Below are 18,181 nucleotides of genomic sequence, written 5' to 3' on the forward strand. Positions count from 1 at the left end.
AAGACATTTTTCCTAATGTGCAGTCTAAACCTCTCCTGATGCAACTTGAGGCCATTTCCTCTTGTCCTATCGCTTGTTACTTGGGAGAAGAGACCGACACACACCTCGCTACAACCTCCTTTTAGGTAGGTGTAGAGAGCGATAAGGTCTCCCCTCAGCCTCCTTTTGTCCAGGCTAAACAACCCCAGTTCCCTCAGCTGCTCCTCATAAGACTTGTGCTCTAGACCCTTCACCAGCTTCGTTGCCCTTCTCTGGACACGCTCCAGCACCTCAATGTCTCTCTTGTAGTGACGGGCCCAAAACTGAACACAGTATTCGAGGTGTGGCCTCACCAGTGCCGAGTACAGGGGCACGATCACTTCCCTAGTCCTGCTGGCCACACTATTTCGATACAAGGCAGGATGCTATTGGCCTTCTTGGCCTTGGCCACCTGGGCACGCTGCTGGCTCATATTGAGCTGGCTGTTGACCAACACCCCCAGGTCCTTTCCAGGGCAGCTTTCCAGCCACTCTTCCCCAAGCCTGCAGTGTTGCATGGGGTTGTTGTGACCCAAGTGCAGGACCCAGTACTGAGCCTTGTTGAATCTCATACAGTTGGCCTTGGCCCATCAATCCAGCCTGTCCAGGTCCCCCTGTAAAGCCTTCCTACCCTCAAGCAGATCAACACTCCCACCCAACTTGGTGTCATTGCAAACTTACTGAGGGTGCACTTGATCCCCTTGTCCAGATCATTGACAAAGATATTAAACATTGCCAGCTCATGTCCAGCTTCTCATCCACTAATATCCCCAAGGCCTTCTCCACAGGGCTGCTCTCAATACATTCACCCCCCAGCCCGTATTGATACCGGGGATTGCCCCAACCCAGGTGCAGGACCTTGCACTTGGCCTTGTTGACCTTCATGAGGTTTGCATGGGCCCACTCCTGAAGCCTGTCCAGGTCCCTCTGGATGGTGCCCCTTCCCTCTAGTGAATCAACTGCACCACTCAGCTTGGCGTCATCCACAAACTTGCTGAGGGTGCATTTGATCCCACTGTCTATGTCACTGATGAAGATATTAAATCCTTGCCTGATCCAGAGCAGGAAACTGGACTTCACTCTTACAGTCTCTCCCATTCCAGAGCTTCAATACAATTGCACGAACTTTCAGAGGAAACAAACTTACAACTTACTAACTAGACATTTCAAACAGCTCATTTTTTAATTGTGTGTTTTTGTGGTTATCATAGAGCCTTTAATGTCTGAGCCACTTGAAAATATTGTCGTCTATACGTTACACCCATGGAGGTGTAACAGAGAGGAACAATAACCTTGGGTTTGAGCATGCATGTTCCCTGCCCCAGCAACTCACGATAGGGGCAAAGAGGGAACAAAGCCTTGACTTCTGCAGCAGATCATAATTTCCTTGCTGGAATAGGTCAAAGGCAGATTTATACCTCCTACCTCTCAAGCTCACTCACCTTGGTCAAGAAGAAAAAAAGAGAAAAAAAGAAAAAAAGAAAAAAAAGGAGGGGTGAGGTGGTGATAAACTATTATTTGAGACTTGTAAAAAGCCAAATAAGTATATTACTAAGCAAGCTGGAGTGTAAATGTAAAAGGTCCTGCTGTTCTGTACTTTTATTATTGATTTACTGCAAGGTAGTTAGTCCAACTACAGAACAGAAGGCCATACGGGGAGCTAGGACAGAGAAGGTAGTGCTGGAAAACCTCTAGCTTCCTTCATTGTAACTTCTGCCTCAAAGACTCTTCTACGAGCCAAAGCAAATCCAAACCCAGCTCCTGGAAAGACGAAGTTTACATCCAGTTCCTTGCCCAAAATTCTGCCTACAGCCAGAACCTCACTCTAACTGGTGTGATGACAAGTCAAAGAAGCTAGTAAAGTACAGGCTTAACTGAAGTTGTACGGACTGCTTTCGCAACTTGAATAAGGTTGTGTAACAGAAAAGGCAGATCCAACCAGTAATATTTACAGGGTGTTAAGTAAGGGCTCTCCTGTTACCTAAACATGCTCAAGTTTTACTAAAAATACACCAACCCTAAATAAAAAGGTATGGAATTGCAAGAAGAAGTCTGCTACTGAGCTCATGCAAAACCCAAACCCAGATTCAATGCTCCCTGAAAGCACACATCAGAACAGGCTGTTTCTTTAAGGAATTAACAACAATAAAAATATTTCTACATGCTTGTAATACACTTCTAATAAAAGACAATTTTTATTGTTTTCTGTGTGATTATGTTTACTTTGAACTATTAAAATAATAAGAGTTTATTTTTACAAGAAAGGTATAAAACCCAGTTGTTTTCCGTGGGATTTCAAACTGGCAAAGAGGTCTGCCTACTCACAGGTCTCACTGCAACCTTGAGTTGCAGTTTAAACTAACTAGCACAGTTAAACAGTTTATTCAGTTATTTATGGATTCCTACTGCCTCCTCTCCCCAGTCCTTTATCTTTAGTACTAGTAACCTGTAAAATTCCATATCCTCATAACTACTCACTCCTAAAGGCCATGACACTTTCTCCATCAGGTAAAGACATCCACCATCAGATGTATACAGCCACCAGAGTGTTAATATTTCGCGATTTTTAAAGTACTGGAATGCTGTTTGCCCCAATTTATTTTGGATTATGAAATTCCTATTGGCTGCAGTCACAATTGTCATCTTGAATGTTGCAATACCTTTCTTCCAAGTTGGCTAATTTGTATATTCACAGCATAGACATGCGCTTAATCACAGTTATATGACATTATGTTTTTAGTTTCCAATTTAAAGGGCTAATTAGGAGGAAAGGAATCTGAAGGCAGCTCTAGTAAAACTCTTGCACTTTCAGTCCCTTACTACACGGTCTAACTTTTTATGACTACAAATAAATTAAAAATATATTTATTTGAAACACTGTGTGAGGCTTGAACATTTCAATTTTTGTGATAGGCTTTGGCTCACATACAAGTTACAGACGACACTTGATGGAGAGCAAGTTCTGAGAAAGATTCTTTGCCAGATAAAACATACTTTAAAGAAGGAAATCAACAGAGCAATAGCTCTCCTGGTCCCGAGAAGCACAAAATTGGCCAAATTTCCAGAAGAAAGTCTACCCTAACAGCTGAATTAAGCCAAATAATCACCAGGAAGCAACTCTAGAACATGGGAAGGACACAGCGCTCCAGACAAAACAAAGTGATTAATTACAGGGCATACCAAAAAAAGCCTAGAAGAATTTCAGGAGATACACCAGTTACGAGGTACAGCTTGATACTACATCTTCCTTCTACCAGTTCTTGGTTTTCTGTTCTGTATACTATATTGTTCTTTTCACCACATGTGTTATTAAAAGCATATAAAGAACTTCACCTTTCTACCTCTGACAGTTGTGCAAGTAGTGCAGCAGCAGTGAATGTACTTAATACTGACATAAGAATCATTTGGTCACAGACAAATTAAACTTCCATCGCATGCCATTTTGCCTTCCACTACTGTTCAGCACTTAAAAACTCAGAAGTTTAATGTGTTCTTAAATTATTATATTAATTTGCCTTGCAAATTTAAATAACAAATGGATTAAGATTTTTTTTAAACAAAGAAATATTTATTTTTGCCTATTACAAAGCAAAAGACCAAGCCAGCTCCAAGACTTATTTAAAGCACCTAGAGGTTTTAAGGTAACAGGTTCCACAACAATATTCTCCTCCCCATGCCATACTAACTTCTGAGTGCCTACTAATCCAAACTTTGAAGTTTTGCTCTACTTAATTAAAAAACATTACTCCATAGTAATAAAAGAAAACGCTGGTGTTTCAGTAACTGACTTCTAGTATCTACATATTATTATACCAACTATCCCTTACTAATGCAAAGAAAATAGGCTTTTAAATACCAACAGCAAGATTTAACCATGTTTTCTGCCTGAGCTTTTCTTCAAAAGATCATTATTATGCAGATATAATGGCAAGTCTATACGTGCAAGCAGTTGCTAAAGAGCATTCAAAAGGAGAATTAGAACATTTTAAGCCCCTTCGTATCAGTGCCAGCAGCTGAACAAACCAGAACCCTGACACCCCTGGAGGCTTCCTCACAGCAGATTTCCATAGAGCTACCCTGCCTCGCTTAATAATCTTCCCTAGCAGGTAACACGCATTCTGAACAATTATTGCCCATTATTTCTTTTTCAGAGGCAATACAGCCTCTGAATACTGCAAAGGTCAATCCTCTCACTGAGCATTTGGTATTAGCCAAACATGATTTATTCTTTTTCTTTTTTTTTGGAGGGAGTTTCTGATGCAGCCAAAAAAAAAAAAAAAAAACAAAAAAACAAAAAAACCAAGTTTTGCTTACTTTTAAAATTAGAAATAGAATAAAAATTGATTGAAAACTTTGTCCTGACAGGATTACTACCTGGTTCTACAGATTAGATCTGTCAACATATTTTGCAGGCATTTTAATTAAAAGCCGTAAGATTTTTCCAGAAAGTGTCTTCTAAGTGATCTTTGCTCCCTCTCAAATCTGTGAGATTTAAAAGTATAGCTTTTAGTCTTCCCATATCAAGCACATCGAAGCCTAATTCTGAAAGTGTTGGTCTCATGCCTATCAGCATTTTTCCAGCTAAACAAACCTTCTGCAAATTTTTATTAAAAACAAACAAGAAACCCCCAAACTTCTATGCATTCCAAACACCTGCATCCCAAATAAAAAGGTTTACCCTTTTCCTTTATTTTCAAAAGACTCTCCTGGCAAAGCAAACACACCAAACTTTTCAAACAGATTTTTCTAAGCAACCTACAATAGAAATTAAGGTTGTCTGCTAATATATATTCTAAGGGAGTAGTAATACCATACAGAATAGTAGTATTATATTAACCTGAAGAACAGAGAGGCTGTTTTGAATGACAGCAACAAGCTGTTATGTTGCACCTAAAGAACATATTTAATACTCTCGTCTATGGGTGGTCCAAGAATTTACACTAAATCTAAGTCAGCGAAAGAAAAGGCTGGAATGTGAAGAAGCTATTTTCTTCTTTAATAAGCACTTCCTAAAGTAGCCTGGCCAAGTCCAATAGAGAGCTATTCTCTGCTATTCTCCAGAAGAGCAGACAACTGAAAATACTAGAAATTTTAAACAGATTCACAGACACTCCCCTCCCCATGCCTCCCAAAGGAACTCAAAGGTGCTAAAGGTAAAAATGTGCTAGACTATTTACTTTTGATATCTTTTTGGAAACACACTATAATTTTTACCCTTCCATAAAACTAAATTTTTCCAAAGCGCTGAAAAACTTGGCACAATGAACATGGAACTTTACCTTCTATACAAAACATCAATTATGCAGACATCTTTTTGTATTCATCGCCCCATATTAACATAAAAGATACTTAGAAGTGGAAAAAACTAGTAATATTTTTGTCAATCTCAGGCACAAAATTATACATCTGCAATTAAACACTTATATTAGGCACAGGGGTTTTTTTATTCTTTTCAACTAAGAAGAAAAGTCAAAGATTAGAAATGGTTGCCATGGGAGGCTTTCAAGACCAGTCTGGATAAGCCCCCAGCAGCCTTATCTGACCTAACAGTTGACACTGCTTTGAGTAGGTTGGACTAGAGATCTCCTGAGGTTCTCTCCAACCTGAATCAGCCTATGATCCTATGAAAAAATTCACGTGCACATTCAAAATTCAGCATAAATCCTTCTGAAGCACTAACTACTACCTGCAAGGAACATAAAGGTCCAAAGTTAGTAAGATAGTACAACGATGTCAACCTCCATTAAGTGAGAATATCAGATCATCATCCATCCCTATCTTGGTACCTTAAGAAGGAACCAGAAATGATCAAGGATGATACTGCAGGAGACATGTCTAAATTCTGACAACTATACTTATGACTTTCAGCCCCCCATGTAAACATAAACTATACCATTTTGCATAAAATTACTCATTATAACCTTTTAAATTAGCTATTGGCCATGTAGCCCTTTTTCCTAAAACCAGTCTCTCTGTATACTAGAAACTATGTTTAAACAAAACTGTAATGGAAAAATATTTATCTTAGGGATTTGTATGTTTGAATTTAGACATATGTAAGTAAGGACAGTGCTAGGCAGTATTGCAGTCCTACTATATACACACACTCACAGAACCTTACAGGCTTTAATCTATTTCTTACATAAATCAAAAATAGTCATATCCATTGCAAAATCTCTATGTAGCACCACACAAGTTTACAAGGTGTTATGTCAACATCCTTTTCCATGGAAGTAGTCTCTTCCATTCATTTAATGCCCTAATTTCTGTAACAGCACTACTTCCAAAAATAATGTTGACTCATCTAATGAAGCACTACCAGGATGAGCTAGCAGGAGACAATAGGACCAAGGGCAGAGAAAAAGCAGTAGCCTCCAGGATGAAAACAATGCTTTACAGAATGAAGACTTGGATTCCACAGAAAGATACAGTCTGCTTCCTACAACCTACCTAATTCCACTGGCTTCACAGGAATTGAATTTAATTTGATTAAAAGAAAAAAGGTCTCTTTTTAATTCAAAGAAGTGAAATAAAGTGATTTATAAAAGTCTCCACAATAACTATGTGTCATTTAGATCATATTTTGAAGATCAAATGCTACTTAGGCTAGGCATTGTTCTCCTTACAGTAACCTTTTTTCAGGTTTTAATAGCTAGTTCTAAAAATAAAACATGTTAATAAAACACCGTCATAATTTCCACCTTTGTCATATCCCAATGTATTTCACACCAAAACAATTCAACTAGTAAATAAATGTTTCTAGCCATAAAATCACTTGCAAGACAAAACCTGTAACAGCTACACATACAGAATATGTCACGCCAAATTACCATCCACCACTATTAATTATGACAAAAATACATAAGATATCTTTACGAGAGGGACATCTGAACACCTCATCTCCAATAGAATGAAAGAGTTAATTGCTGAGGGTTCTCCACAATTCTGTTTAAAAAAAAGTTTCTCTCGCTAAATTAGACCAAGCCTTGAGCCACATCACCATTTGCTGAGCCTCTGTCCAACATGCTTTAGTTATTGGCAATGCATTTAATCCTCCTCTGTTTGCACAGAAATTCATCTATGAGTCTGGCAAGAAAAGAGGTATTTCAGAAAGAATGCCAGAAGGTAATTTATAGAACATCCAATTCTCAGGCCCTAACAAATAAGTTGTGTTACACTGCCTCCCAGTGCACAGCGTCTGCCTGAAGCTCAAACGAAAAAGGCTGAAGAATCCATTTTAGACATGGAACTACCAATAATTCCCAAAGGAATTACAACTATCTTAGAGCCTGTTCTCAAAAGCGTTTAAGTTGTTTTGAAAATGTAGACAGAATATAATAGTGACCTGTGGGATTTAATTTCACTTTAAATAAAGAAAGAAATTGCAGAAGTAAAAACGAAAAATAAAAGTAAAAAACGAAATTCATATGGTGGACCACTTTTTTATTAAGTACTTGTACAACATCTTACATAAGAGAGTCTTGGGACAAACCAGGATTTCTAAATCATAGACAAACCCCAAGAATTTTACAGCAGATAAAATTCCTCTAGGAAAAGGAAGAAGCATTTTTATGTTTTATATATAAGGTGACCCAAACCAAAGCATTTCAAAGTCAAAAATAAGCATAAATGTCTGTTAATCTCTGTGGGTCTCATATCATGTTCTGAAACACTAGTGCATAGAGAATTCAGCCCTCCAATGCTGACCATTCAAAACCCTAGTAAAAGTAATTTCATAACTGTGTAAGTCAACATCCCAAAATGTTCATATCTAGCACCCTATTTTGTTAATTAGTAACAAACACATCAACACTGACATTGAGAATTTATAATAGTCTAATACAGACATTTAGTAAAGAGGCTTAAGTTCAATGTAATCACCATTTCCAATTGTTTCACAGACTATGAACACACATCATTGCAGAAAAGACTTAAAAAAAAAAAAATCACTGAACAAAACCTACAGTTGAATTTTACTGGGAGAAAGAGGCAGGTGTACTTTCTAACATTTTTAAGATTAGCATTATTCTTGCTGGCTCTTAAAAAAGTAGTAGGGTCGTTAAGCTGAAGTACAGCTTAGCTAAGCCTAACTGGAGGCAGCTCACTTGTGAGAAAGGTCAGACCCCTGAAACTAAAATCAAGTGAATCAGTCAAAAATGAGTGAAGCAAATGCACTTGATTTGCTCATTTGGGCAGCAGGGAAGAATCATGAAAATGCACAACCTACAATCTAACCCTCAAAACATGCTGTTTACAAAAACACTGTCACAAGCCAAGCTTCTAAGAGCCGTTAGCAGAATGTTTGTAATTTAGCTTTAGACATGGAGGTAACTGATGCCTTTTGTTTAGGGGAACTAATTAAATGAAAACAAATCAGCTTTACAAATGAAAGGGAAGAAGGGGAAACACTTACAGCAGTTGGATCCTTCAAATGGAGCTGAGTTGCTGTCACTTGTTTGAAACCACCAGGATAGCTAGAAAAACAGAACAAACGTACAAGCTTAACAACATCGCGCTTGAGCATATAGTAACACAAGTATGACTACATCTTGAACAACAGTGTAATGGTATTATAAGCCTTCAAAAAAGGACGTTGTTCTCATGAGGCCAACAACTGTATTTTATTAGAAAGATTCTATCCTGTCAAGTATCTAAGTTTAACGCCATTTGTACTTTCTTATTTATTCACTTGAGTATTAAAAAGCTTGTGTTTCACAAGCAGATGGATATGTTTTTAAAACTGCTTATTAAACACACCATCACAGCTGCAGAATACAATGGGAGTAAGATATGCAAAACTTGGAAATATTTCAAGATGATCAAGACTCACAACCAGTCTGTGGCTGACATAAGAGACAACCATTCTGAACAGTATTTATTATTTTCTTACTATTTTAAATAAACGTTACCATGATTTGGTGTATCTACAGTAATAAAATTTGACTCTTACTGCAATGCATCCACCTTTTTAAGGTCTATGTGATATGGTGAAGTTGTACTAATTCACATTTCTGCATATACTTTAAATGAATGACACAGCGGTGCAAGAAATTACATGGATTTCAGGTAAAGCTGGGTTTCAATTTGATTTAATTACATTATTAGGTATCAACCTAAGTGAAATGAAAATAAACCCAACATCATTAAAACATGTCCACTTAGGGAGTGGCACAGATTTAAGTATTTGTTTTAATTGTACAATTCTTTTCACTTACTCAAAACCAACTTAGGTACTTATGCAAGTGCTTTAACTTACACAGAACCTTTCTGCACAGGCGCTCAGAAGTTTTTAGTGAAAATTTTTATGAAGTCATAGGAGTGGGAAAGAAAAAAAAAAGTGCATTAATTTCCATCAACTCTGAACAAGAACTTCTCAGCAATTCAGCAAAGGAATGTCAGGACTGAAACGTTAGTACTAGCAACATTAGCTTTCTCAGTGTGATTTATTTATTTCCTGACTGGATACATTTTGACACTTAGAGATTATTATCTAGTGTTGTCATTGTATAAAAATAGGAGCAACTGTTCTTATTTGACTAAACTCATCATTGCCATACCGTCTGTAATTGATTATTGTACTTTCATCTGTAAACAAGTTATGTCTGCCAGCATAATATATTGTAGACTATTGTATACATCCGTACATCTTGAGAGCATTTAATTTCTTACTAGTTTTTCTAATTTATTTTTTTTTCCTCGACTGATTCAATAATATATCAATCTTGATATTTACGGTTAGGTAAATAGGTACTGGTAGGATAAAGTAATTGAAGTTGGCAACTGTATGTATCTTAAATGTGCAGTGCCAACAGCAATGTCTTCTACTGCTTAGTAAATAGAATAGTCCTGATCATTGGGTTGATGGGTTCACACAAAACAACCTGGCTCACCAAATCTGTTAACTTACTCAATTGCTCTGACTACTTTTGAGTTGGTTATTTCCCTAAGAATATACACCGGGAGAAAAAAAAGAGAAAAAAGAGATAAAAGAGTGAGGGGAAAGAGCGAGGGAGAAAAAAGAGGACAGAAGAGAGGACAGAAGAGAGGACAGAAGAGAGGACAGAAGAGAGGACAGAAGAGAGGACAGAAGAGAGGACAGAAGAGAGGACAGAAGAGAGGACAGAAGAGAGGACAGAAGAGAGGACGGTTTGCATCATTTTAAACATCGTAATGCAAACAAAAAAACAAAACATGTAAACAGGAATTCCCTTTTGAACCAATACACTAAAAAAGACTTTAACTTTTAACAAAATATGACATGAAATTTACCACTAGCTCATGTGAATATTTATTATAAAGCTTACCCAGTATGTGAAGAATATACTTTCTGTTCCCATTTGTTACCAGAGAAGGCAATATGTCTTGTATTTATTATGACAACATGATCTCCGCAGTCATCTACAAGGTAGAAATTAGTGGAAAATATTAAGAGAATCATAGGGGTAATCAACCAAAATAACAAGTATAAAGTGTGCAACAAATACGTAGTAGCACATAAATACACATTTCATAAAGCTCAAATGTAAAGATCTGAGCTTTTCAAGTCACACCATCCAAATCTGCACTTAAATACCAACCTTAATTACTATTTTTGTTAGTACTGTCAGGTTAGAAGGCAGGTAAGCAGGTAAAATACTACCAGACTAGATAATTAAACCATTGCAATTATTCAGCTAAGATCTGGAAGTCTGGCTTACAGGCAATTGTATTATTTTATTCAACACATTATGCTGCATATGCACCTATATTTCAAAAAACCCAGAATAAAAAAAGGTTAGCTCTAAACAACGATCCTAAATATTTGTTTAATTTTAGTTTTCTCATTAAAACAGTACCAATGTTTACTGGAAGACTGAATATTTTGGGTAAGTAAAATAATTCTATTAAATAACTACAGCTTAGGGCTAAATGTATAAAAGAAACAAAAAGATTGGGGGGGGGGAAGGGGAGAAAAGCCCCACAAAAAACCTAAACCAGCTCTGTTGCGGAAAAAAAACCCCACATTCAATCAAGCAGAACTGAATGTTACAGCACGTACAGTATGTTTAAAGTTCTATCAGCAACTTTCACATCAGAAGTTTTTTAAGTGCAAAGTCTATAATTATCACCAATACCTTGCCAGGAACAGTAATTTTAATAGATCTTCTTTACTAATAAAGTGCTAATAAAACCTACACTATCTCAAAAATATGATGAAAACATGAAAAAAGATGTAGTTTTTCATTTCAGAAGTAATCATCTTCATCAGCTGTATAAGCTATAACCACCCATTCATCAATTGGCAAATGATTTGTCCAAAGTTCACTCTCATATGCATTACCATATTAGAACAATGTAAGTATTTGAAGAGGCTCATTTGATTAAAATATTTTTGAATAGGTAACAAAGCAGCTACACCAAAAAGGACTTAAATTGAACATGCATTTTTTTATAGGAGCATGTAATTAATCAATGCAAGTTTCACAACCTATTTAAGTTTCTACCATTTTTTAATCTTGTGTTCTTTTAAAGCTCTACTTTCAACTACAGCTGAAGTGCAAACAAAATTTAAACATCTTCATTGATGCAGCCTTTCACTGCTGACAGATCAGTTCTAAGAACTGACATTGGCCTTTTTTTTTTTTTTTTGTTGGGAAGATGACAGAATAAGCACATTAAGGAAATTTTTGCCAACAGTTCTCCCTTTGAATAAACACTGAATTAACAATTCCATACACCCATAGATCAATTATGAACAATTAAGAACCAGGAGAAAAACTAACCAGGATACTTACACGCTACCTGAACAATGACTGCAACCTGTTCTTTTTAAAGTAGGTTGAATTTATGTATAGCTAATGTCTCCTTTGAAATTTCAAATTAACACATTATTCTCTACTGGTCTTTAAACAGTGTTGTTCCCATCAGCTCATGGACGGCTGCACTTAATAGGAAGAAAGCAAAAATATTTACCATCTCCAGAAACACAGTTAAATTGCATCCTACTTTTGAAAAATATTCACAAAATATCACGGAGGGAGACTCTTCCTTTAGGCTATTTTCATAGAATCATAGAATAGTTTGGGTTGGAAGGGACCTTTAAAGGTCATCTAGTCAAAACCCCCTGCAATGAGCAGGGCCATCTTCAACTTGATCAGGTTGCTCAGAGCCCTGTCCAACCTGACCTTGAATGTGTCCAGGGATGGGGCATCAACCATCTCTCTGGGCAACCTGTTGCAGTGCTTCACCACCCTCAGAGTAAAAAATTTCTTCCTTATATCTAGTCTGAATGTACCCTCTTTTAGTTTAAAACCATTACCTATTGCAACAAGCCCTGCTAAAAAGTTTGCATATAAAAGTTACATACAGCATGTACGTGGCACCTCTTCAGATAAAATTAAGCTGCCACAGTAAATCCATTTTCTATCTCTGTATATTTATAACTCCAGTAATTCCTATCATACAGTACAAATACATGTTTCAGGTACATGGATTTTTCCTCCTACATTTTAATTAAGGACTAAATGGTAATTAAAGGTACATATTGTCAACTGTTAGCTCACAAGACTGACAAACTACTTGCCAAATATTTCATTAGAAGACAAGTCTTCGCTGCTTCTTCTAGCTATTATAAACTAACATTGCAATCTAGAGTAACACCTGGGCCAGATAGGGTTTGCAGGACACTTCCATCTAGCCTAGTCTTCTCCTTTGAGGATGCAGAGAACGGTAGCAAATCCAACCCAAGAAACAGAAGTGGCTCACCTACACCTGCTCACAATCCAAGATAAAGAACCAGATCACAAAATTTTTTAAAAATCTGGCCCACATTTTTGGTTCTGTTTTGCGAAGCTGCTCACAACGACAGGATGCAAGGGGATGAGAGTAGAGAGAAGAGGAGGTGCAGAAGAAACCTAAAAATCCAGATTCAAACCTCCTGAACAAAGTTGTGTACCCTTATTTAAGGCATATGATCTGAGAGCATCTAAAAACATGAGACTCTGAAGAATAATGAATGATTATCCCTAAAACAGAAAATAAATATACATGTAATCAAATTTCTTTCCTTCCCTAACCACAGCTTAAATTCAGCTCCAGATACTTTTCAACACAATAAATAAATAATGGTTTTATGGAAGATACCAAATTACAAACAAAACAAAACTCCCAACAATGTTATTCTGTCTAAGGAACTGTTATCTCACAGACACTAAAATATTTCTTGTTAGTTCAGAAAAAAAAAAAGAAAAAAGAAAAAAGAAAAAAAAGAAGTGTTAAGTACACCAACCACAAATTCATGCATACTTGGCTCTCTTAGAGACTATCAGGTGTCTCTCAGTAGTAGTAACCTATCAATATCAATCTCAGGTGTAACTTATTTGGTCCTGATTTATAGAATACTTTAGACCAAATAAAGTTATCCTTGAAATGACTTTCCAGGATTTTATAACTTCATGAACATAAAAGTATCAAAGATCTTTCCCACAGGACAACCAAAAACATTTCCTCTCGGTATCTGCTTTATTTTTCAGACAGCCTTAGTCTCCAGTGACATCTTGTGGATAAGACATAATTTGCAACAGCAGAAGTCTGTTATTTAAAACATCTTTAGAAGATTCATTATGAAAAACAGATCAAGTATAATTTTAGTATGTACACTCTACAGGTATGAGCAAAGTTTAATGCTTCCTTTTTGTTTCAGTAATGTCTCTTGAAAAATTTGCATGAGTATTACAGGAAACACTGTACCATCAACAAAAGGGATCACCTTTTCATTACCTATAAAATCCTTATCACCGTGAGACAGGCACTACAGTATTACAAGTAATGAACAAGATCACAGATACATCTCTACTGCTGAATCTTCTAATATGCAGAAAAGCAAAATGATTTTTTCATTTAAACAAGAAGATCTCTTTCAACAATGATTCTGTCTCCCACTTAAGAATCAGACAGGTTCCAGCCTCATCATCACAGAATGTATGAGGTCGGAAGGGACCTCTGAAGGTCATGTTATCCAGCCCCCCTGCTCAAGCACGACCAGCTTTTGAATATCTCCAAGGATGGAGACTCCACAACCTCTTGGGCAACCAATTCCAGTCACCCTTACAGTAAAAAAATGTTTCCTGATGTTCAGAGGGAACCTCCTGTGTTTCAGTTTGTGCCTGTTGCCTCATGAAGACAGGACTTCTCTGCACCTTATTCAGAATGAAGAACCACTCCAAGATTCTGTGGTGCTGTGCAGCTACTGAAAGGTAGCATTCAGAAAATCTAATTGAGAATCACATCAGTGTTTCATTACATGCACTGTGAATTAAATCTTTACATCTAAAAATCAATGTAACGAAACACATTTCAAGGTTTTTAAAAAAATGAAAGCACAACCCACTACAATTCAGCGACTAAAAATAAATTATGAATTTATAATGAGCTTTATATGGATTGATAAGGACAACAACATAAGTTTGTAGAGGGGTATGAAGGAAAAAGATGAGAAGGAAAAGGAAGACATTTATAATTTACAAACAATTGAAAAATGTAAACTTTTATCTATCAGGCTTGATTTTAAAACTGAAATCAGAAGAAAAATATAAGTGAAGGAAAGCAAGTTTGCTTTTATCTACCACAATACTCACTTAGTGCATGATAAATAGGTTTATGCCTGCCTTCAAGTCTGATTGCAGTCGCAGCTGCTATTTTTCCTGGTGGCTGCATCTTCGCATCGAGGAGATACCAGGCTCTGGCAAAAGTAGCCCATTGCTAAAGAGAAAGAGAGATAGTACTTAATGTAGTACAAGAACACACTACCATACATAAATCGAGCTTCTCTAATTGGATCAACGCTTTTTTTACACTCCAAAACAATAGAATAAATATTAATATCAACAACACCCCCTCCAAATAACCTTTAAGTGGATGGAGAACGCCGCTACACACTGTGACACACCCACTGCTGTACGTGCTTCCAACATATGTGTGGTAACAACACCGAAAGGTTACCAGCTCTGAGGGTTTTGTTTCAAAAATGAAGATCTCTTGCTGCAAGCTTCCACTATTACTAACTGAACTGTAAAATCACTGTACGCTATTTAATGCTCAATATCTCTTTCCCTCTCAGTAAAGGGCAGAACTCCCCCAGCCGTAGTGTTATGAACACGACGAGCCTGAGCCGCCTGCAGCGGGTAGCCTTGTTCCTCACAGACAAGCCACACACCTACTGACCGCTACCGGTTCCTGCCACCGGGCTCCTCAGGGCGAGCACCGGAGCGCACGGCCGCGCCACTGGCGCTCCGCGACGCAGGGGGGCCGCCCGCCACCCCGGCCCTCCCCTGGGGGCCTGCTGCCCCTTCGTCCCGGCGCCCGCCCGCTCCCTCACGGCGGCTCCCAGCGCCATGGCGGCCGCCAGGCTCCCGCCGGGGCGACGCCGCCGCGTGCCCCCGGAGGAAGCGGCCGCCCCGGCACCGCCTGCACCGAGGGGGAGAGGGCCGCGCTCACCTGGGCCGCCTTGGTGTAACTGGCCATGGCCGCCCTCCCGCCGCGCCTGAGGGGAAGGGGAAGGGAAGCGGAGCCCCTTGGTCGCCGCACCGGCGGGAAGCGGAAGCGCTGCCCTGCGAGGGGCGGTGCAAGGGCGGCAGCGCGGGGTGTTCGGAGCAGCGGCGGCGGCGGCTCCGTCCCCGTTCTCGCCCGGCCATGGACCGCTACGTCCTGTTCCTGAGCTGGGGCGAGCGCAGGGGCGAGGGTGCTGCGGCGGGCGGCCCCGGGCCCGGAGCAGGTACCGCCGCGGGGGGTGAGGCCGGGGGGCTGGAGGCCGCGCCGTGTGGGGGGCCGACTGCCGCGGGGCCCATCCGAGCTTGCCTAATGAAGGCTTGTCTTTGCGGTCGCCGGTCGGCGCCCGGGCAGGCTTTTCTGGATCCCTACCTCGTTAAATCACCCCTTTTTTTCCCGACTAAAAGTCTTTAATGACTTAAATCTTCAGAAACTTAGGGGGTTTTGTGTCTTATTGCGACACTGCTGTATAACTTGTTAGAGTGTTCCTGAGATGTCGCTACTTTAACGAGAGTTTTAAAAATCTTGTCTTTTTAAACTCCTGCAAATCTATAGTTGACAGGTTTTTTTAAAACTAAAGTTCTAATATTAAACGGAACTTTATACTGTATTTGCAGGAAAGCAAGACTTAACTTTTGTAATTCAGTAGTTTTAAGAAAAACTTTTTTTTTTTTTCAGCGGGGACTGCTGCAACCGTTTATCAGTTCCTGAAAGCAAGCTGTAACTCATCTATAAATGCAGATATGAGTGCATTCCCAGGTAAATATAGTAATGTACACATACAATATACATGTACAGTAAGGTAAAGCAAATTTTATCAAGGAATTGGCCTGGGCACATTATATGATCTAGGTGAAACAAGTCAGAAACTTAAGGAAACACAATTAACACAGTGTGCCTAAACCTGCAGGTGGGACTGCTCCTGCTGCTACTGTTTCTGTGGAGAACTGATGTCATTTCAGCAGCTGAGGTGCTAGGAGATGAGTAAATAGATGGGACACAAGAAACAAAAGAGAAGGGTTTTGAAAGGTTGACAAATTTCAATCAGCTTAGCAAGGAACAGTAGGAAAGGGCTTGTTTCTCATGTCAGTGGGCAGCTTGATATTTTCGTTACTCCTATGATGCCTTCTAATTTTTTCAGTGGAAGCAATATTTGTTGTGTTCCATTCAGAACCCTAATCCATGAATATTAAATCATTTTATCATCTTAAAATAGATTTCTGAAGATCTGCTTTAGTACTTTTAGGGGTTGGGTGTTTGGTTCTTTTTGTTAAAAAATGCATTCTTAGTTCTTGACTTGGTTTGGGTATCTAGTGTAGAGCTGTTAAGGCTCATCTTGTCACAGCTGTCATGTAACTGTGAATCGTGGGAAACCACTATAGGCTGTTAAAATACATGAAGGTGGGAATGTTAAGCTGTTTTCAACTTCTGTGCTTTTTATTGCATAGAAACGTTGAGAGCGCATCTCATTTTGTGAACTGCGCAAACCATATTTATGAAAATTGTTATTTAGTTCAGCTATGATACAGCTTCTGCAAATGGAGAGCAATATTGCCCAGAATGGAGAAGAGGTCAAAGATTTTCTTACTTGTTAACAGTCAGAGGATCAGCAATAGTTAGACACATGCCAAGATGCTTACCTACACCTTAATATGTTTAGAACTTAATTATGATGCCAAAGGAAAGTAGAACTCAAGTTGTTGTGGCACATTAAATGACTCACGTAGGGTCTTTCAACAGAGATGTTCATTATAATAGGAAGAATAGATTGTAGTGGATTGATTATTTTAAATAATTGTTTTATCTCTTTGCAGCATGTTCGGTGGCTGGTATTCCAGGTTTCAAGAAATGGTATTTTGCGAGTCATGTTATATGTGGTTATTACCAGGTAAGACTTTTTTTTTCCAGAATTTAAGTTCCTCAGCTGCCTGCCTGTCTGTAGTGCAAGTTAAAACTGTGATATTCAAAATTCTTTTTGCTTAATTAATTCTTTTTGCTTGATTAGTTCTGCAGTTCTGACTGGGAGGAAATAAATTTTGACACACAGAAAAATGAAGACTCTCTCCAAACAAGTATTGATGAATGCCTGGGAGTCATACAAAACTTTGAGGAAGACAACAATAACAGTCGAGAGTCACTGTCTATGACTGAGTATGCATGTTATTATTTTTATTGAAAGTATAGTGATCTGACATTTAACAGTAATAACCCAAGGGAATCAAGAAAATTTAACAAGTAAAAGTTATTACCAAAGCAACAGTTGACTATGAACAATCCCCTACTACTACTGAAAATAATTCTATTCCGTTTAACATAGCTTTAATTTTTTTTAGCTACAGATGACTTTTATAGAATAACTGAACTCTTTCCTAACACCTGACGGTTATATATACAAAATGAAGTTTCTTGCTAATCCGTCTTGAATCCTACTTCCAGTTTTGCTGCAGATTGTTTTGAAGTCATTTATCCTACTTCTGCCTCAGTAAAAGGGGAGATAAGTATATCTCATTGCCTAGGTATGTTTGTGCAGAATTTTAAAGATATAAGATCCTGACATCAGGTGGTATTCATTAGTTGTAGCTTTTTGTTTCTAAATGACTTCGTTTATATTTTGTTTACAACCATGTTGCTCTTCATTT

The 18,181-nt window shown here is 38.3% G+C and overlaps 3 protein-coding genes across 3 annotated transcripts in view; 2 read left to right on the forward strand and 1 right to left on the reverse strand.

The window, feature by feature from the left end:
• MRPL13 (mitochondrial ribosomal protein L13) overlaps positions 1–15,618 on the reverse strand; it is a 37,676-nt gene extending 22,058 nt beyond the window's left edge. Inside the window, exons 1-4 of the mRNA XM_075495194.1 lie at positions 15,492–15,618; positions 14,633–14,756; positions 10,322–10,415; positions 8,431–8,491 (exon numbers count right to left, since the gene is read on the reverse strand). Of these exons, the coding sequence (XP_075351309.1) occupies positions 8,431–8,491; positions 10,322–10,415; positions 14,633–14,756; positions 15,492–15,518 (306 nt within the window). The 5' untranslated portion in view covers positions 15,519–15,618. The remainder of the gene's footprint in view (positions 1–8,430; positions 8,492–10,321; positions 10,416–14,632; positions 14,757–15,491) is intronic.
• Positions 1–18,181, forward strand: part of COL14A1 (collagen type XIV alpha 1 chain) — a 253,923-nt gene that overhangs the window by 153,038 nt on the left and 82,704 nt on the right. The window lies entirely within an intron of this gene.
• MTBP (MDM2 binding protein) overlaps positions 15,573–18,181 on the forward strand; it is a 30,695-nt gene continuing 28,086 nt past the window's right edge. Inside the window, exons 1-4 of the mRNA XM_075495195.1 lie at positions 15,573–15,768; positions 16,221–16,301; positions 17,357–17,430; positions 17,548–17,693. Coding sequence (XP_075351310.1) covers positions 15,687–15,768; positions 16,221–16,301; positions 17,357–17,430; positions 17,548–17,693 — 383 coding nt within the window. The 5' untranslated portion in view covers positions 15,573–15,686. The remainder of the gene's footprint in view (positions 15,769–16,220; positions 16,302–17,356; positions 17,431–17,547; positions 17,694–18,181) is intronic.

The sequence above is a fragment of the Mycteria americana genome, chromosome 2 (genome assembly GCF_035582795.1).
Source record: "Mycteria americana isolate JAX WOST 10 ecotype Jacksonville Zoo and Gardens chromosome 2, USCA_MyAme_1.0, whole genome shotgun sequence".
In the NCBI taxonomy this organism is placed as follows: Eukaryota; Metazoa; Chordata; class Aves; order Ciconiiformes; family Ciconiidae; genus Mycteria; species Mycteria americana.